The sequence below is a fragment of the Barbus barbus genome (assembly GCF_936440315.1).
Source record: "Barbus barbus genome assembly, chromosome: 32".
Lineage (NCBI taxonomy): Eukaryota > Metazoa > Chordata > Actinopteri > Cypriniformes > Cyprinidae > Barbus > Barbus barbus.
The window spans coordinates 18,901,823-18,924,050 of NC_136760.1; the positions used below are offsets into that span (position 1 = coordinate 18,901,823).

At 36.8% G+C, this 22,228-nt stretch overlaps 1 protein-coding gene across 3 annotated transcripts; it reads right to left on the bottom strand.

The window, feature by feature from the left end:
- Window positions 1–16,106: 16,106 nt before the first annotated feature.
- On the bottom strand, window positions 16,107–22,185 carry LOC306852591 (chromobox protein homolog 1-like). 3 transcript variants are annotated; one of them, XM_079389546.1, is made up of 6 exons: window positions 22,041–22,185; window positions 21,491–21,557; window positions 19,626–19,800; window positions 19,398–19,548; window positions 19,157–19,251; window positions 16,107–17,288 (listed from the first exon to the last, which is right to left on the bottom strand). In XM_079389546.1, the coding sequence occupies exons 2-6, from the start codon at window positions 21,534–21,536 to the stop codon at window positions 17,144–17,146; spliced, it is 612 nt and encodes a 203-aa protein (XP_079245672.1). In that variant the 5' UTR covers window positions 21,537–21,557; window positions 22,041–22,185; the 3' UTR covers window positions 16,107–17,143. The 3 variants fall into 3 exon arrangements, with proteins under 3 accessions (XP_079245672.1, XP_079245673.1, XP_079245674.1); XM_079389547.1 differs by having other exon boundaries at window positions 21,491–21,576; window positions 22,041–22,155; XM_079389548.1 differs by lacking the exon at window positions 21,491–21,557.
- Window positions 22,186–22,228: the final 43 nt, after the last annotated feature.

Consider the following 22,228-nt stretch of genomic DNA (forward strand, 5'->3'; position numbering starts at 1 on the left):
GAAAAGGTAATTATTTGTTTTATCCTTGTTACTATACAGTATCTGTTAAGGTTATGCCGCTATAAACAATCCAGGTCAGCATTACACGTTTGGATGCTTCCATTCATTTTCTCCACAAGGCCATTGGTTTGTGGGTGGTATGGAGAGCACAAGTTCCTTTTAATACCCAACCTTTGACAAAGGTCAAAATTAGTCTGTGAAAATAAGTGTACAGTAGGGGTGTGCGATATGACGATTTTTGATCGTGGACGATAAAAATGTCTCCACGATCTGCCTTTTAAGAAATATCGTAGTATCGTGCTACAGCACACATTATGTCAAATACAGTCCTGGCGCCGCTGTCTCTATATACTGTACAACACGACATACAGCAGTAGAGTTACTCTGACAGGACACTGCACTTATTCACGATCGCAAAAGTACATTATTTGCACACAAGCCTTGCTGGTTAAATGTTTAATTCGCGCGCTGGTCTGACGTGCGCTTTTTCTGAGCGTATTCACCTTAAGCACGCGCACTAAAAAGCCTGTCTAACAGCGCCTGATTACTCAACTAAGTTATCTTTTGCGCTAATACTGTCAAAACACACAAGGTTTACATACAGACTGAGTTGGTTATCTCTAAAATGCGTACCTGTATATTAGATGCGTGCAGCTCTTAAAGGGACAGGACACTAAACGTGCTGTCGACTGTCATTAAAGGGATAGTTCACCCTAAAATTTAATTTCTGTCATTATTTACTCACTCACATGTTGTCCCAAACCTCTATTAATTTATTGTGCTGAACACAAAAGAAGATATTTTGAAGAATGAGGGTAACCAAACAGTTGCTGGTCCACATCGACTTTGATAGTAAGAAAGAAAAATCCTATGGAAGTCACTGTGGACCAGCAGCTGTTTGGTTTTCCACCTTCTTCAAAATAGCATTTATGTTCAGCAGAAGAAAGAAACCCAGTCAGGCTTAAAACAACTTTTGAGTAAATGATGGTATAAAAATAAAACATTATGACAGAATTGACAGATGACTATTTATTTTTGAGGGAACTATTCATTTAACGTTAACAAAACAACAAAACACAAAGAGAAAAATCACTCACTATTCTTGACTGAAAATCTTTAATACAGTTGCTTTAGTCTATCTACAGTTTTATTTTTATACTTGTTCATTCAATTTCATTGAATGCTCTGCTAAATACACCTATTGTACCTGAAAATAAAGCACTGTTTGTTTTATTTGTATATTATGTGTATTTGTAATGTGTATCTTTGTTCTTATTTTTTAATAAAATAATAAAATAAAATAATGACAAAGATTTTTTATCTTCGCCCACTTTGGCCTAAATATCTGCCATGCATCTTTGTTTTTCTAGTTTGGCTGTAATGCTCAGACAACTTGTAAAACCAAAATAGTAAAACTAACATGACAAAGAATCGTGATAAAATTGTGAATCGTGATATTTCTAAAATAAATCGTTATATGATATTTTTCCCATATCGCCCACCCCTAGTGTACAGTATACTGAAAAATATTTTTTTAAGACCCAGAGCACATTAGGTGACAAATATGTTACCTTTATTGACAAACTCTTTGCCTTGGTCAGTCAAAATCCTTTTTGGAGCTCCAAATTTATAGAAAAAAATCTAAAAGGCAGTCAGACACTTCCCTTGCCGTTTTTGATTTCAGTGGGTAGGCCTCTGTTCACTTAGTAAGATAATCAATCATAACACAAATGTATTGATTCCCCTGCTTGGTTGGAGTCCATTTCCCAACCAAATCCATTCCCACGAGTTCCAGAGGCTCTGTGATCTGGGAAAAAAAATATGGTGTATAGAAGGACAATATGCATTTAATCAAATTTTGGAACACTACTGTCATTGGATATACTCACCTCTATCGGGATGTAGGCCGCCTTCTCCTTCAATGTAGAACAATGTAGCACTGGGCTAGCTACAAAATTTTATGTTCTGTATTAAGTACATTCTAGCGATTTAGTGATTTTTCTTTAAAATAATGAGCCACAAATAAGTAGGCAAGAATAAAACTCACCCATTTGAGGATGTCCTCTTCCATGACAGGCCAGTAGAATCTGGAGCTGATGGCATCAAGTTTTTTCCATGCCACAATGATCCCCCTGATCATTGGCATGGAGGCTAATAAAAACATAATTTGCCTCCTCTGGTGAGGTGACCATTTTGGCCAAATGTTCACCTCGCCTACGCCTCCGACATGTATAGTGAAGCTGGCCATCTGATATAGAATAGACAAAGGCTAAGGTAATTATTTGCTGTACTTGTGCCACTAAAATGGCAATTTTAAGGCTTGCCTTTCACTATATAGCTTTCAGCTCTTCTTTTAATGATGAACTTATCCTGTTTGGAAAGCAACGTTTAATAATAATAGGTTGCACTACTTTTCTGTAAAGTGTAATATACTTTGTTTAAAGAACTTTGCTACTTATTTTTCTGTTTGTATGGTTGAGATTGTATGTATCTGAATTGGAATCCACTAGACACTAAGCACAATTTACAAAACATTGTCATTACAGACCCACATGCAAAGACCATCATAGTTTTGATTAAAACAAGAACCCAGATGGCCATTCTCATTACAACCATTAAAGCTCATGAAACTTTGCAGTTGTTTTTGTTCAGATTTTTCAGCTGAATTTTGATAATGTTCATATTTCATAAATTTTTTACTAAACAAATTAGATGAGATACAAGATATTTCACAGATTAACATGGGCACATTGGCTTTATAGTGCAACATGCAGTCTTCCCAGATTTATAGCACCTGTGAACTATGGTTTCATAGGGAATGTGTTGGCCAGTGCTTGCCTTTAAAAAACATCGGTGTTCTGACACCGATGTAATAATAAAATCACATGTAAAATGAATCACATTTGTATGGAAGCCCGTTTCCGCCAATGAATAAAAAATAAAACAAGGTAATTGCGACTTTTTATCTCACAATTCGGACTTTTTTTCTCGCAATTCTGACTTTATAACTCGCAATTCTGACTTTATAACTCGCAATTCTGAGATATAAACTCGCAATTCGGAGATATAAACTCGCAATTCTGACTTTATAACTCGCAATTCGGAGATATAAACTCGCAATTCTGACTTTATAACTCGCAATTCGGAGATATAAACTCGCAATTCTGACTTTATAACTCGCAATTCTGAGATATAAACTCGCAATTCGGAGATATAAACTCGCAATTCTGACTTTATAACTCGCAATTCTGACTTTATAACTCGCAATTCTGAGATATAAACTCGCAATTCGGAGATATAAACTCGCAATTCTGACTTTATAACTCGCAATTCTGAGATATAAACTCGCAATTCTGACTTTATAACTCGCAATTCTGAGATATAAACTCGCAATTCGGAGATATAAACTCGCAATTCTGACTTTATAACTCGCAATTCTGAGATATAAACTCGCAATTCTGACTTTTTTTCTCAGAATTCTGACTTTTTTTCTCGCAATTGCGAGTTTATATCTCACAACTCTGACTTTCTCGCACCATAGCAAACCACTCTCCGTGTAAGGCTTTGCAGTACTTTGTTCAATTAGCTGAACTATATATTGAACTAGATGAATGTTGCGTCCGAATATGATTTTTGAACAAACATAAAAATTACTCATTATTCTTTATTTCTGTGTTTTGCGCTCACGGTTTGGACAGTACCATTACCGCCGGGCTTTCAGACACAACATTCTTCATTTCTTTATAGTTCTGAGTTTGAGGCAGCTTCTATCGCGTTATTTTAATAACAGCTGTCAAGTAAAGCGCGTATTATTGTAACACGAGAGTGGATATATATGAATGCACGCAGGTGGATTTCCTTCACTCTCGCATAAAGCGCGCTTTCATCTCTATGTTCTTGCTATAGAATTATCTTATCTCCTGTATTTAATGTTGTAAGATATCGACCAAGCAAGACATCCCCAATGAAAATTATAAATAAAGGATTCATTAATTTTATTATTATTATTTAGTCAATGAAGAGTTCAGATGCAAAAGCCATAAGTGCCATCTGAAATGTTATTCTAAAATGAGCATTTTTCTCAGGAACAGGTTCTTTTCATTGTCATTAAAGTAAAATAACTGAATATAAACGAAAAATACTAATTTTAGAAGAAAATTTCAGATGGCATTTAAGCTTTTGCATCTGAATTCTTCATATATAATTGACTAAATAATTTTCATTTATTTATAATTTATTTATAATTTTCATTGGGGATGTCTTGCTTGGTCGATATCTTACAACATTAAATACAGGAGATAAGATAATTCTAGCAAGAACATAGAGATGAAAGCGCGCTTTATGCGAGAGTGAAGGAAATCCACCTGCGTGCATTCATATATATATCCACTCTCGTGTTACAATAATACGCGCTTTACTTGACAGCTGTTATTAAAATAACGCAATAGAAGCTGCCTCAAACTCAGAACTATAAAGAAATGAAGAATGTTTTGTCTGAAAGCCCGGCGGTAATGGTAGGCTACTGTCCAACCGCGTCCAAAAGCCACGGAGAGTGGTTTGCTATGGTGCGAGAAAGTCAGAGTTGTGAGATATAAACTCGCAATTGTGAGAAAAAAAGTCAGAATTGCGAGTTTATATCTCAGAATTGCGAGTTATAAAGTCAGAATTGCGAGTTTATATCTCAGAATTGCGAGTTATAAAGTCAGAATTGCGAGTTTATATCTCAGAATTGCGAGTTATAAAGTCAGAATTGCGAGTTTATATCTCCGAATTGCGAGTTATAAAGTCAGAATTGCGAGTTTATATCTCCGAATTGCGAGTTATAAAGTCAGAATTGCGAGTTATAAAGTCAGAATTGCGAGTTTATATCTCAGAATTGCGAGTTATAAAGTCAGAATTGCGAGTTTATATCTCCGAATTGCGAGTTATAAAGTCAGAATTGCGAGTTTATATCTCCGAATTGCGAGTTATAAAGTCAGAATTGCGAGTTATAAAGTCAGAATTGCGAGTTTATATCTCCGAATTGCGAGTTTATATCTCAGAATTGCGAGTTATAAAGTCAGAATTGCGAGTTTATATCTCAGAATTGCGAGTTATAAAGTCAGAATTGCGAGTTTATATCTCAGAATTGCGAGTTATAAAGTCAGAATTGCGAGTTTATATCTCAGAATTGCGAGTTTATATCTCAGAATTGCGAGTTTATATCTCAGAATTGCGAGTTATAAAGTCAGAATTGCGAGTTTATATCTCAGAATTGCGAGTTATAAAGTCAGAATTGCGAGTTTATATCTCAGAATTGCGAGTTATAAAGTCAGAATTGCGAGTTATAAAGTCAGAATTGCGAGTTATAAAGTCAGAATTGCGAGAAAAAAAGTCCGAATTGTGAGATAAAAAGTCGCAATTACCTTGTTTTATTTTTTATTCATTGGCGGAAACGGGCTTCCATACATTTGTTTACATTTTCTTTTGTAGCACAGAATTCTTAAATAAAATTGTTTAAAATCTTAAATTCTTTAAGTTACCCATTTCATTTTTCATACTAAGAGGTTGCATGGGGAAAATGTCCCACAAAACATCTGTGTTGCTTTAGAATTGCTCACAATTATTAGACATTTCCATCCATCCATCCATCTTCTTCCGCTTATCCGGGGCCGGGTCGCGGGGGCAGCAGTCTAAGCAGAGATGCCCAGACTTCCCTCTCCCTAGACACTTCCTCCAGCTCTTCCGGGGGGACACCGAGGCGTTCCCAGGCCAGCCGGGGGACATAGTCTCTCCAGCGTGTCCTAGGTCTTCCCCGGGGTCTCCTCCCAGTGGGACGCGCCCGGAACACCTTCCCGGGAAGGCGTCCAGGAGGCATCCGGAACAGATGCCCGAGCCACCTCAGCTGACCCCTCTCAATGTGAAGGAGGGTAGGATATTAGACATTTCTAAAATCTAATTCAACCACTTGAAGTGTACCATTGAGGAAGACTTCCTTTGTCCTGCTTGTTTAGCGTGTGTGTGTGTGTGTGTGTGTGTGTGTGTGTGTATTGTAAAGCTGTGAAAAGTGCTATAGAGGTATAATTTGAATTCTTTTTCACCTTTATTTATATAGCGCTTTATACAATGCTGATTGTGTCAAAGCCGCTTTACAGTGTCAACAGGAAAATAGAGGACAACAACAGTAATTTTCCAGCTAAAGTCAGTTCATTGATGATTTAGTGATGTCATCGTCGTCATCCACTTCAGCTCTCTTCCAATAGTGTGCAATCAGTCGAGTGTCCCCAACTAAGCAAGGCAAAAATGTATTTTTATGTATTAACCAGTGGAATGAACCACGTCTGTGTACAGTCTTTTGTAGCAGGATTTGCTTAGAGCATTAATGTCCATTTATTTATTTAATTTGATGTCTTTGTTGCATTTTTGTCCAGTACACAAAGACAAATTCCTTGTACATGTAAACCCATTGTATCTGGCAATAAAAGGGATTGTGATTGTGAAAGAACTTGTGGAGCATTGATTAAAAGAGTTTGAAAATTTGTCCTTTCACTATTTAAACATTGTGGCTAAGAGGCTGCATGGGGAACATGCCCCATCAGATATTTGTCCATATCGAAATCCTGATTATTACTAGTAGTTACTAGTACTAGTAGTTACACTATAATGGTTGTCTTGGATAGTTAGCAGATGTTATAGGGTTTTTTGTGTTTTTTTTTTTTTAACATTGTAAAACAAGAAGTGTTATGTGGGCAGCCTGCCTGTGTAAGAATGTGTTTTGCCAATGATCCACTGGATCGCAACATAGAACTAGACTTAAACTTCGGGGTGTTGTTATGCAATAACAGTGTTTACATTAATGGGATTCGTTGTGACGATGTGCAATTTTTCTGATCGTATGATCAAATCATAATCATTCAGCAGCATTAGAAGTGCTTTGGCTGGAGAATGACGTTAACTTATTGTGACAGTAAAACTAGATTTTGGCTAGCAAACAGGTCACAAGTTAACACGGACACATTTCCTTGATTCAGCCACGCAGAGAGTAAAATCCTATTTGAATCCAAAAATCCGCGATTTAATCAATGCAGCTCGGTAGCTCAGTGTGTTCATTACTGGCGTCTCCCAGCACAGCTATTTGCTATTTTTGGGCGTGTTCGAAACCCATGCCAAACAGACTTTTTTTTTTTTTTTGTTCCGAAATTCAACCGCTACTGGCGATCATACCATTAATTTCTAATCATTACAAGAATACCAAAATCGTGTGATGTGCAAGTGTTATCAGACAGCTTAATATCACGTCAGTTTGTGCTTTCAGAATCTGTGAATCTGCTGCGGTCGTCCCATCACATCTGGAGCGAAGGACCTGAACCAGGAAGTTGGTCACCAGATAACACGGAAACCAGTTAAACCGTAACACCGGCATTAGAGCCCATGCAGCAGGGAAACTGGGTGACTGTAAGGCGGCCTAGTCGCGGGTCAAAACCAGGGGCGTCGCTAGTGGGGGAAAAAGGGTGACAGAGTGCATAGGGCCCAGAGGTTTGGGGGGCCCGCGATCACCTACTGGCCATCGGGAGCACCGGGACACTACCTTTGAGTAGTGGGCCGATCGCCTAAAAGAGGGAAACGTTATTAATGTTACATTAAATGTTATTAGGCGCTGTTTTTAAACTACAGCGTATGCGAAACCACATAAAGCAAATACTCCAAAAGTGTGAAGCAGCGCTCCCCGATGCATCTGCCAGCCGCTCGTCAAAGCAGAGCGGGATCAGTCTCCCGCACAGCGCTGATGAACGTATGCCGCGCTTCTGCCACGATTTATAAGAGATAAACAGCGCAAGTCACTTGATCCACTCAGATGTGACACAGAATTGTTATACAGTCGTGTGATATGAGAACATTAAAGGTTCTGTGGTGATGCTAGCTGAAAGCAGCCATGAAAGTGAGGTATATTGGAAAACGCCAATAGGCTGTCAATTCAGTACCATAGTAATTTAACTTGAAGTTAAATGTATTTTGCAGAAATTAGTTTGCAGAAATGTATTTATTATAAATGTTACTGTTGTTACATATAGGGTAATATTTTAATTTCATAAGTTATTTTGTAGTTCCTTCGTTTAGTTTTTTTTAATACAAATTTTATAGTTTATTATTGCTTATTATTTATTTTAAAAACCATATAACCATGGTAATGAGGACCATGGTTTTACCTTTTGTGACCACTATCCTACTAATTCTAGTCAGTTAAACTCTGGATTCTAAGCAAGAACTTCTTTCTTTTTAGATGTTTAGTTCTAATGAATTTTAATTGAAGTAAAATGTTAATTTTCAGCAGCTCTGTTAGTATTGATGAGCCTCAGACTATCAACACTCATTCAACAAGACATTCAGGATCATCAGCAGATCATCTCACTTTATTCTGAGTGTTTGCTTCTAGAAACTGATTATATGAGTCTGATAAAAGTCTATAAGTGTTCAAATGAAAGAAAGTACTGTTATTTCTCACAATGTGACATGGACGCTAATAGCAGCAGGTAAATGTACAGGGCAGTCGTGGCCTAGTCGATAGAGAGTTGGACTTGTAACCCGAAGGTTGTGGGTTCGAGTCTCAGGTCCGGCAGGGATTGTAGGTGGGGGACTGAGGTGAGACCCTTGAGCAAGGCACCGAACCCCCAACTGCTCCCTGGGCGCCGCAGCAATGGCTGCCCACTGCTCCGGGTGTATGTTCACTACTGTGTGTACACTTGGATGGGTTAAATGCAGAGCACAAATTCTGTGTATGGGTCACCATACTTGGCCACACACCACTTCCCTTTCCCTAAATATCTATCCAACAACACCACGTGTTTAGTTGTAATGAATTATAATTGAAGTAAAATGTTAATTCAATAAGAGACTGATTAAAGATAAATAGCAGTGTTATATAGATAGTTATATAAATTAGGTGCTTATTATTTACAAATAATAAAGTTCTTAAAGGGAGATTCACCCAAAAATGAAAATTGTCTTCATTTACTCAACATCATGTCATTCCAAACCTGTATGAATTTCTTTTTTCTGTGGAATGTAATTTGAGAAATTCAAGACATTTTTGTCCATATAGTAGAAATTAAGGGTAACCAAAATGGTTTGGTAACATTCTACAAAATCCTCTTTTGTGTTCAACAGAAGAAAGTCATTTTTAATGACATGAGGGTGAGGAAATGATGGCAGAATTTACTAGCAGTAACTTTCCAGCAGTCTAGCTCACAATCAATGCTTTACTGTCAAGTGCTTTTCTATGTGACAAAAATGCATTATTAAGTTTGTTGCATTTGTTGTGAATTCAGTAATAGCTATCGTTTCTGTCCTGTGTCATTTATTAATTTATTTACTCCAATTGATGGCACTATGATCCATCAAAACAAGGGGGAAATTGTGGGAACTCACTGAACGTGATTTTGAGGGGGCCCCATAGCAATTTAGTGCACAGGGCCCAGAATTCCTAGCGACAGCCCTGGTCAAAACACCGCTCTTCTGTTCCGATCAAAACATCAAACAGGTTCTCCCCACTCAGTGACACACCCACTGAGAAACCTGATGAAAGTGCTCTAGTAATTGGCGATTCTATTGTACGGAATATGAAAATAGAGACACCAGCCACCATAGTCCAGTGTTTACCGGGAGCCAGAGTGCCTGACATCTTGGCAGATTTAAAAGTGCTGGCTAATGCTAAACATATATTCAGTACGATTGTTATCCTTCTCGGCGCCAATGATGTTCGACTTCGCCAGTCGGAGATCACTAAAAATAATGTTAAAGAGGTGTGTGAACTTGCAAGCACAATGTCAGACACGGTAATATGCTCTGGCCTGCTCCCTGCTGACGAGATTCATAGCAGACTGCTGTCAGTCAATGGCTGGATGTCTAAGTGGTGCCCGCAGAATAACATAGACTTTATAGACAATTGGACGAGTTTTTGGGGCAGACCTGACCTGTTGAAAAGAGATGGTCTTCATGCCTCCTGGGTGGTGCCGCTCTTCTCTCTAGAAATATGGCACATAGTCTTAGAGTTCGTACTTCACTAACAGGGGCCCAGGTCAAGATGCAGACAGACTGGCTAAACCGACCGTCTGCTAGCCGCCTCACGTCACAGAAGTCAGTTAATTCTCAGCACATAGAGACTCTTTCACCTAGATATCACACTATAGAGACTGTGTCTGTTCCCCGAACTAGAAAATACAGAAAACGTCCAAACCAAATTAAGAGTAACAATTTAATTGATGTTCAACAAATAAAAAATGTTTACAATACAGAGAAACAATTGATCAAACTTGGCTTACTGAATATCAGGTCCCTTTCTACAAAAGCACTTTTTGTAAATGATTTGGTCAGTGATCATAACCTAGATTTGCTCTGTTTGACAGAAACATGGCTAAAACCAGATGAATACATTACTTTAAATGAGTCTACCCCCCCAAGATTACTGCTATAAAAATGAGCCACGTCCAAAAGGTAAAGGCGGAGGTGTTGCTACAATTTATAGCAATATTCTCAGTATTTCTCGGAGGGCACGCTTTAAGTATAACTCGTTTGACGTTATGGTGCTGCGTATAACATTATCTAGAGAAACACATGTTAGTGATAAATCCCCTGTGATGTTTGTACTGGCTACTGTATACAGGCCACCAGGGCACCACACAGACTTTATTAAAGAATTTGCTGACTTTCTATCTGAGTTAGTACTGGCTGCAGATAAAGTCTTAATTGTTGTATGTCGATATTGAAAAAGATGCATTGGGATCAGCATTCATAGACATTCTGAACTCTATTGGGGTTAGACAACACGTTTCAGAACCTACTCATTGTCGAAATCATACTCTAGATTTAATACTGTCACATGGAATTGATGTTAGTGGTGTTGAAATTCTGCAGCAAAGCGATGATATCTCAGATAATTATCTAGTCTTGTGTAAACTCCATATAGCTAAAACTGTAAATTCTACTCCTTGTTACAAGTATGGTAGAACCATCACTTCTACCACAAAAGACTGCTTTGTAAGTAATCTTCCTGATTTATCTCAATTCCTTAGCATATCCAACAGCGCAGAAAAACTTGATGATGTAACAGAAACTATGGACTCTCTCTTTTATAGCACTTTAGATACAGTTGCTTCTTTATGCTTAAGGGAGATCAAAGTGAAGTCTGATTCCGTGGTATAATGAGCACACTCGCATCCTAAAGAGAGCAACCCAGAAAATGAAGTGCAGCTGGAGGAAAACAAAACTAGAGGTATTTCGTATAGCTTGGTGGGAAAGTACCCTATCCTACAGAAAAGCATTAAAAACTGCTAGATCTGATTACTTTCTGATTACGTCTCTTCTAGAAGAAAACAAACATAACCCCTGTTTTTTATTCAATACAGTCACTAAATTAACGAAAAATAAAGCATCAACAGGTGTTGGCATTTCCCAAGAGCACAGCAGTAATGATTTTATGAACTACTTTACTTCCAAGATCGATTCTATCAAAGATAAAATTGTAACCATGCAGCCGTCAGCTACAATATCGCCTCAGATATTGCACTATAGATCCCCTGAGGAACAATTCCACTCATTTTCTACTATTGGAGAGGAAGAATTGTATAAACTAATCATCTAAACCAACAACATGTATGTTAGACCCTATTCCATCTAAACTACTAAAAGATCTGCTTCCAGAAGTCATGGATCCTCTTTTGGCTATTATTAATTCATCATTGTCATTAAGATATGTCCCCAAAACCTTCAAATTGGCTGTTATTAAGCCTCTCATTAAAAAACCACAACTTGACCCCAAAGATCTAGTTAATTACAGACCGATCTCAAATCTCCCTTTTCTGTCAAAGATACTAGAAAATGTAGTATCCTCACAATTATATTCCTTCTTGGAGAAAAATGGTATCTGTGCGGAATTCCAGTCAGGACTTAGACCGTATCGTAGTACTGAGACTGCTCTCATTAGAGTTACAAATGACCTGCTTCTATCATCTGATCGTGGTTGTATCTCTTTATTAGTTTTACTGGATCTTAGCGCTGCGTTTGACACTATCGACCACAACATTCTTTTAAATAGACTAGAACACTTTGTTGGCATTAGTGGAAGTGCCTTAGCATGGTTCAAATCGTACTTATCTGACCGCCATAAGTTCGTATTAAAGGATTGTTAGGCCACATTAATTAGTTCAACCGGAACCGGGAACACTCCTCATAACACACAATGTACTCGTTACATCGTAAGAAGAATGGCAAGGCAAGGCAAGGCAAGTTTATTTATATAGCACATTTCATACACAGTGGTAATTCAAAGTGCTTTACATAAAAGAAAGTGAAGTAGACATTAAAATCAATAAAAACATGGAAATAAAAATAATAAAAACAAAGAATTTTAAAATGATATAGAAAATGATTTAAATAAATTTAAAGAAAATGATTATACATAAAATTATTGCAGTCAGTTCGGACATATAGCACAGTGCTCATTCAACAAATGCACAGTTAAACAGATGAGTTTTGAGTCTTGATTTAAATGTGGCTAATGTTTTAGCACATCTGATCTCTTCTGGAAGCTGGTTCCAACTGCGGGCGGCATTATAGCTAAAAGCAGACTCCCCTTGTTTTGTGTGAACCCTTGGTATTTCTAACTGACTCGATCCTAATGATCTGAGTGGTCTGTTTGGTTTATATTCAGTGAGCATATCAGCAATATATTTAGGTCCTAGGCCATTGAGTGACTTATAAACGAGTAAAAGTACTTTAAAATCAATCCTAAATGTAACTGGAAGCCAGTGTAAGGACTTGAGGACTGGTGTGATATGCTCAGATTTTCTGGTTCTAGTCAGAATCCTGGCAGCAGCGTTCTGGATGAGCTGCAGTTGTCTAATGGTCTTCTTGGGAAGGCCGGTGAGGAGACCATTACAGTAATCCACCCTGCTGGTGATAAAGGCATGAACAAGTTTCTCCAAGTCTTGACTGGAAACAAAACATCTAATTCTTGCAATATTTTTGAGATGATAGTATGCTGATTTAGTTATTGCTTTGACATGACTACTGAAACTAAGGTCTGTCTCCAGAATCACCCCAAGATTTCTGACTTGATTTTTAGTTGTTTGACCCCTAGAGTCAAGGTATGCATTCACCTTGAGAACTTCATCTTTATTTCCAAATGCAATGACTTCAGTTTTCTCCTTGTTTAACTGAAGAAAGTTCTGGCACATCCAACTGTTAATTTCATCAATGCATTGGCAGAGGGAGTCAATGGGGCTGTAGTCATTTGGAGATAAGGCTAGGTAAATCTGGGTATCATCAGCATAGCTGTGATAGGCAATTTGGTTCTTCCTCATTATCTGACTTAGTGGGAGCATATACAGGCTAAACAAGAGCGGTGCAAGAATTGAGCCTTGTGGGACTCCACATGTCATGGCCGTCCACTTAGACTTATGCTCTCCTATACTCACATAATAACCTCTCCCTTCTAAGTATGATCTGAACCATTTGAGTGCCATCCCAGAAAGCCCGACCCAGTTTTCTAGTCTCTCTAAAAGTATGTTATGATCGACAGTGTCAAACGCAGCACTAAGATCTAGTAGTACCAGCACTGATATTTTGCCAGAATCAGAATTGACGCGAATATCATTTATTATCTTAACGAGTGCTGTCTCTGTGCTGTGATGTGCTCGGAAACCAGATTGAAAATTGTCCAGGTATCCATTTGACTTTAAGTAGTTGTTCAGCTGATTAGAAACTACCTTTTCAATTATCTTACCTATGAAAGGAAGATTTGATATGGGTCTATAGTTGCTCAACATGGTGTTATCAAGATTGCGCTTTTTCAGAAGGGGCTTAACAACTGCAGTTTTAAGGGAGTTTGGAAAAGTCCCAGAAAGAAGTGAGGCGTTCACCACTTCTAAGAGATCAGCTTCTAAACAGTTAAGCACATTTTTGAAAAAGGATGTGGGAAGTGTGTCAAGATAGCAGGTTGAAGATTTAAGGTGCTGTACTATTTCTTCCAAAATTTTGTTATCAATTTCTTTAAAAACACACATAGTCACTTCTTTTTGAAATTGCGGTCGAATCTGTGTGACCTCTGCATAACTTGAGGATGTGCCAATCTCCTTTCTGATATTATTGATCTTCTCAGAAAAGAAGGAAGCAAACTCATTGCATTTGCTGTCGGAGAGCATTTCACTGGGAATCTGACTTGGGGGGTTTGTCAGTCTCTCAACAGTCGCAAAAAGAGTGCGGGTGTTGTTTAAGTTACTGTTTATAAGGTTTGAAAAGAAAGTCTGTCTAGCTGTGGCTAGTTCCACATTGAAAGCATGAAGGCTGTCTTTATAGATGCTATAGTGAATTTCGAGTTTTGTCTTCCGCCACATCCGCTCAGCTTTTCTGCATTGTCTTTTCATGCTCTGAACTGCTGTTGATTTTCTCCAAATTGATTTCTGTTTCCCCGTCTTCTTGCTGACCTTTATCGGGGCAATATCATCAATAACATTCTTAATTTTTGAGTTAAAAGACTCCAGGAGAAGATCAACAGAGTCTGCAGAAATGCTTGGTGTTAATGATATTGCCTCCATAAATAGCGCACTAGTGTTGTCGTTAATGCATCTCTTTCTGATAGAGACAGATCTAGATTCAGTGGTGACCGAGATCAATATATCAAAGAAAATACAGAAGTGATCAGATAGTGCTACATCCTTAATTACAATGGATGAGATGTTTAGACCTCTACTGATGAGTAAATCTAGAGTGTGTCCACGATTGTGTGTTGGTCCGTGCACATGCTGACTCAGGTCAAAAGTGTTTAAAACAGTTATAATTTCTTTTGTAGTTTTGATTGGCTACATGCTAATATTTGTCTGTTTCTTTCTTATTCTGTTTCTCAGTCCGTGGCCGGATCAGATGGTGGATCGGCGCCGGGAGATGATGTCTGCGGCTCTGATCGTCGGCGGAGACTGGACACTTGGATGAGCCCCGGGGACATATCCCCAAGGAAAACCTCGACAAAAAAAAAAAATACAATAAAACTAAAAATAAAACAAAATAACTAAAAATATAATAAAATACCTAACTACATAATACTATTATTGTTAGAAATTGCAACAATATAAAAATAGAAATAGAATACATTTAAAAATTTTATTAAATCAATAAATAACCAATAATATCCTGGCCAGTGGTTTCTCCCAAGGTTTTTTTCTCCATTCTGTCACAGAGGGAGTTTTGGTTCCTTGCCACTGTCGCCTCTGGCTTGCTCAGTTGGGGACACTTAATTTCTAGCGATTATCGTCAATTTGATTTCACAGATACTATTTAAACTAAACTGAGCTAGACAATGACATCACTGAATTCAATAATGAAATGCCTTAACTGAATATTGAGTGTTTAATCTTATTATTATACATTACTGACACTCTATCCTCCAGTTTGATACTGTTAAGTGCTTTGACACAATCTGCATTGTTAAAAGCGCTATATAAATAAAGGTGACTTGACTTGAAACAGTAATCATGTGAAATATAATTTAAATAAGCTTTTATTGTAACATTTTAAAATGTAATTTATTTGTTACATGGTCCTTCATAAGTTTTTTGTTAATACTTTTTTTGGTCATATGATCCTTTAGTAGTTCACTAGGAGTGCTCAAGAATCATTTCTTATTAACAATATTGGAAATTTTTGCGCTGTATAATATTTTATAAGAGATTGAGTAAAAAAAAAAAAAAACAGCATTTATTTATAACAAATCTTTTATAATACTCTAAATTCCTTTACTGTGACTTTTGATAAATTTAATTCTTCCTTGCGGATAAAAGTAATAATTTATTTTTAAAAAAAGTAATAGTAGTTAATAAAAATAGTAGTATAAAAAAAAATGCTAAATTAAATAAAAAAGAGATTGATATCATGTGACCTTTAACTGATATCAGAATAATGAACATGCTTAGTTTTGAAAATTTTTAAATTATTAAAATATTAACTTCAAATTTAAGGGGTTAATTTCATGTCAAAGGGGACAAAAAAAAGAGACTCCCTGTACAAGTAATTTACCAAGATTAAAAGTATTGACCATTGACCTTAGAGTATAAGCATAAATAATTATGACCGGTTTTGACAGAAATACAACAAAGATTTTTATTTTTGAAAATGGTATTTCATTGGAAAATGCTCTGATAATATGGTTAAACAAAACTAGCATACAATCGTTAAAGCTCAGAACATAAAAACGTACTACAGGAGAACAAATGTTACAATTCTTCTACTTTGCTGTGTGACAAAAATAAGACCGAGTATCAAAGTAAAAACCAATCTTCAGCTGACTGTACACAGTGATACTGATGTGCAAGGAAATGGCAAACCTATTTACAAACACAAATGTCAAGAAAGACTGTTAATATCCAATGGGGCTGACTCACAAATAGCACCTATGGTGAGACCAGACACGTCGTGGGCAAACAAACACTGAAGAGTAACAGTTGCTGGCATGTCTTTATAAAACCAATCGTATCAAAGCCAGTTCCGAACGTCAAATAAGGCCTATATCTTACACCTCTTTTACCATGGGCCTAGATACAGTCCTGCGTTCAATGACCACCTGCATTGACAGATGTATAAAATTGTCATTTTCTTAATAATCTGTTAAAGCAGTAATATTTTAACATTAGTTATATATACATAAAATTAAGAATCGTGGAATACATCAGGACGTTTTTTGAGACCGCTACAGCATCAAACATAACCCACCCAGTATGATAGACTAAACACTAATCTACACAGGGAAGGGGAATGTAAAGAACACTATTTGACGTATGAATATCAGACTGTGATTCTCCTTTGAAACATGATCTGAATGTTTCCGTCAACAGAAAGCATGAAGAGTACATTAAATGTGCAGTCACCTGTCAAGCACACCGAGACAGCAGTGTTCTATTTACTTCATCTATGACACCGGTGCCCAAACTAAAATATGCTGAAACCTATGTAGATTACAGTTTATACTGTCGCTTTTTACAAATGCTTCTGACAGTTTTCCTTTGCCATCTTAAAAAATTTTTTTAAATAAATGAAGAATAAAACAAGCATATCAATGGCCACGACTGATATTGACTGTCCCTTACATCTTTTTTTCTGTGTGTGTGTGTGTGTGTGTCTAGTTTTTGTCATCCTTCTTCTCTTCCTCTTCAGTGGGGTATGAATGCCAGGTGAGACGTTCCTCGTAAAAGGAGATGACCACTTGTGGACACTTTACATTCGCCTCCTTGGCTGGTACTAGATCAGCTTCATCAGAGTTTTTCCTGTAATATAAAAATACAAAAGAATACATTAACAACTAATCGGCTATTTCTCATCCGAGATGGGTTTCTTGAGTAGAGAAAACTGAGGGCAATTATAATATTTCCTTCAACTCACAGACAACTCAAAATACACCAAGCCATCTTTTGGTATATGTGCCAAAAATAACAGCTCCAGTAAGTCTAAAATTAATACACTGTAAACATCAGAATACTATCATTCTATATCAGATGTTAAAAACATTACAATTGTCCCTGTTATGGAGGTGATTGCAAGGGTACGACTACATTTCAAGCATCTGAAATTGATTTGGTCCTGGCAATGAAGTGTGGAAACAGGATATGATTTTATCTGTTTTTAATGAATAATTCAAAAGCTTTCCCTCAACACTGCAGATCATACAGCTGTATGAATGTGCAGGTCAGAGTTCACCAAACTTGAACTTTAGTATCCAGAGGAAGATGAAGATTGCATTTCCACTCGCTCATGTTCACATGCGTATGAATGGAAGTGAATGGAGTCTTATGTGGCCACACTTAAAAAAGGGATATTCACATTAAAAAATTCTGTCATGATTTAATCACCCTCATGTCATTCCAAACCTGTAAAAAAAAAAAAAAAAGAAAAGATATTCCGAAAATGGCCTCAATGTCTCACTATACCTCCTTTTGTGTTCCACAGAACATGGAGGTGAGTAAATGACAGAATTTTTATTTTTAGATGAAATACCCCTTTAACAGTGAAAGGGGGCAATTGTAATGCTTGAAAAATAAACCAAGTAGTAATGGCAAGGTCATGGAATGCATAAATTTGTATGCCACATAAACTATGTATACCTTAAATATCCTGTTTACATAAGAAGTCTCTTATGCACACCAAGGCAGCATTTATTTGATCAAAAATCCAGTAAAAAAAAAAATATATATTTTTTATAAATATAAATGTTTTCAATTTTATGTCTTCTATTTTCATTTCTATTCCATTTTAAAATTATCATCATATAATTTATTCTTTTTATCATGCAATTTATTCCTATGATGATAAGGCTGAATTTTCAGCAGCAATTACTTCATTCTTCAGCTTCACGTGATTCTTCAGAAATCATCTGAATATGCTGATTTGGTGCTAAAGAAACATTTCTTCTTATCAATATTGAAGATGTTGCACATTTCGAAGACCAGCATTTATTTCAAAGAGTAATCTTTTGTATCATTCCAAATGTAACTCTTATTAATTGCTCTTGTAAGCCTTTATTGCATTTATGATGTGTGAATGCAGTTGTGCTGTTGAATTTTGTAATGCTGGCAGGACTTGTTTATTTATTGTTACTGTTTTTTTTCTAGTTTGCTTGCTGTAAGGTGACCTTGGGTGTTTAGAAAGGCGCCATTAAATAAAATGAATTATTATTAAATGTCTTTACTGCCATTCAAGAAATTTTTGCTGAATAAAAGTATTAATATCTTTCAAATAACATTTAAAATATCAAATAACATGTAAAAATAACATTACATATTTTAAATATTCACTGTAATATTACAATTACACCGACCCGAGAAGTTATAAAATGTTGCATAGTAGCTACCAGTTAAAATGTTAACATTTTTCATTCTCGTAAACTTTTAACCAGTTGATAGATATTAGTTTCCATTTGAAGGCATCAAAACTTTAGAAAGCAAAAGACAAAAAAAACTCAGTGATACAAATCATGCTTTTTTCCCCTTACGCAGAGCATATACTACATAGATGTGGTTTGAAGAAATTTAGTGCGTTACAATTGCCCCCAGTCTCTCCTAATGCTGCTCAGGAACTGTCTCTCTAATCCAAAACTTGGTTTTTGTTTTTTTTTACGGGTAACAATTTCCATACAAACCATTTCATGAGGAACATGAGTTCTCCACTTGAGTCTGTAGCACCAATAATCCTCTCAGGATCCAAACCACGTGCAAAACCTCTGAGTTTCTCAGGCTAAATTAAGAGAGATGGCATGTAAGACACTGTTTAGCCCATTCAATCTCTTTTGGTTTTCTAATGTTTTAAAGACACTTCCTGACCAGCTTATAGACATGGATTGATGTAGACATCTCAGATTCTCAGATCTTCATGGCTCTTACCTCATCCTTGCGCTTTTTGGTCTCCTTTCCATCTCCGTCTGACTCGGCCCGCCTCTTGCCTCCAGATTCAGCCGATTTCTGTGACTTAAGGAATTCTGCTATGAGGTCAGGACAGTCTAGGTTTTCCTCTGGTTCCCAGGTGTTGTCCTCGCTGAGGAAAATAAATAAATAAATAAACACCAGGATTTTCAGACAAAATCAAGTTGAAATCCAACTGCGGCTGCTCACTCAGAAAAGCCTTTCCACTTGAGGAGATACTCCACTCTTCCCTTCACCACACGCCGATCTAGGACCTTCTCCACAACATACTCCTCTTCTTCTTCCTCCACCACTTCTTCCACTTTCTTTTTGTTCTGTTTCTTCCCTGCTGTTGATTGCTTGGTTTCAGATTGAGTAACTGGAGCTGGATACATGAATGGTGGGTGGAAAATACATACAAAAACATACAAGTTGACCTAAATCTTTTACCACAGTTTATGTCAAAATACCACAGTTACAACAGTGGTTGTTTCTACCGCAAAATATGGGTAACTTGATGCCAGCAACTACTGGCATAACAGAAAAAAGGGACAGTTCACTCGAAATAAAACTTATTTACACACAAAATGTGATGTTAGGAAGAAAGTTAGAGGCTGACCACATCATTCCCTTTGATGTAATATTTTTCCATACAATAAAAACGAAGAAGGCTGTCGTCCTCCATAACAACTCATTTTGCGTTCCACAGAAGAAAATAAGCCGTATGGGTTTGAAACAACATGAGGGTGAATAAATAATGGGCAGTGCTGGGTAGTTACATCATTTGGATTACATAATCTGTAAAAACTGTATTTGTAATTAGATTAAATTACTTTTTAAAAAAAGATTATAATCAAAGTTAAATAGTTGTTTTTATGGATTACATGATTTCATATTCACACATTACTTTGACATAAAATATTTAAATAGACCCCCCCCCCCCCCCCCCCCCGTGATTTAAAGTTAATGTCAATATTATTAATAATGTTATTATTTATTATTAATATTTCAATCAGTTTTCTGATGTCAGTCAGTCAATGGTCATCACACTGCGCGGGTAAATAAATATAAAATATTTCTCATTTTAACGCTAAAGTATTTTTTGTCATTTTTATAGTATTTCTTTAAATTTACATTTTGATTATTCAATACATTTGCTTTTCATCAGCTCACAAACCCCAGTTTGGTAAATCCTGATGTTCAATTCATATATTATATATATATATATATATATATACAAAGATTACTTTTGACCTATTTCGTTTATCACATATATTTGAATGGGACTGTTTTGTACCATGTTTGAGAAAAAAATAAAAATCACACACACACACATATATATATAATATATATATATATATATATATATGTATATGTGTGTGTGTGTGTGTGTGTGTGTGTGTGTGTGTGTGTGCACCTGGTATTCATCACGTCCTGGGGACCAAATGTCCCCACAAGGATAGTAATACCAGTAAATCTTAATCTTGTGGGGACATTTTTTGGTCCCCATGAGGAAACAAGCTTATAAATCATACAGCATAAAGTTTTTTGAAAATCTAAAAATGCAGCATGTTTCCTGTGAGGGCTAAGTTTAGGTGTAGGGTTGGTGTAGGGCAATAGCACATACAGATTGTACAGTATAAAAACCATTACGCCTATGGGATGTCCCCATAAAACATGGAAACCCAACATGTGTGTGTGTGTGTGTGTGTGTGTGTGTGTGTGTGTGTGTGTGATTTTTATTTTTTTCTCAAACATGGTACAAAACAGTCCCATTCAAATATATGTGATAAACGAAATAGGTCAAAAGTAATCTAAAAGTAACCAAAAAGTAATAAGACTACATTATTTTCAGGTAATCTGTAGTAAGTAACGAACTACAATTTCAAGTAATCTACACAGCACTGATAACAGGTGTACTATCCCTTTAAACAAAAAAGATTACCGAACGCTTCTTATAAGTTCGGATGAGATGTCATATCTATGATTTTATAGCAAATAATAGCTGTAACTATGGTATTTTGACGAATTGGTGTTTGTTTCCATTGCAAACTAATACAAAAAAAATTCCAAACCTTCAGTCACAGCAGCATCGGCTGAAGGCTCTGACGTTTGGCTCATATTTCCAAGGGCTCTTAACAGCTGGAAATATATATAGATCCTTATAAATACAGATATAAAAAAAAACAAATACAAATATTTTCTATGAGATATATCGATCACAAATTTCGTAAGCACACTACACTCATCATTTCATCTGAACGTGTGTTGGTTTACCTAAGGGATGCAGCTGTACTACACATCTGCATGCATAATATGACAAACACTAGGACTGTCTGTTATGCATTTGCGAAGGCGCGCGACAAAACCCATTCTGAATAAATGCATTGCATGCTTCACGTGCTGTGCGCGATGAGATGGATGAAGCAGGACGCCGCTGTTTTACTGTATTTTGTTCCTCCATGTTGTTTTAGAGAGCGCAAGCACGCAATTCGATGGATGTCTGCTGTGGTCAAAACATCTTGCATCCATGCCGCAGCACGTTTGATCGCTGCGATTTTACCACAACAAACACTACGTGCACGAGCCCGTAAATCGGCGGCACGCTGAGACAAACGCACTTACTTGTATCTCGCTGAGATAAGGATGAAATAAAGCTGATCTGCATGTATTTAAATCCGAAATGAATAGGTTGCAGTGATTAATTACAGACGTCTACTGTGCTGTGATGCTGCTGAATGTGGCTGTTATTCACGCCCCCTTCCGTATTAGAAAGGAGACAAAACGGTGACTTCCGGTGTAATTATCTCTAT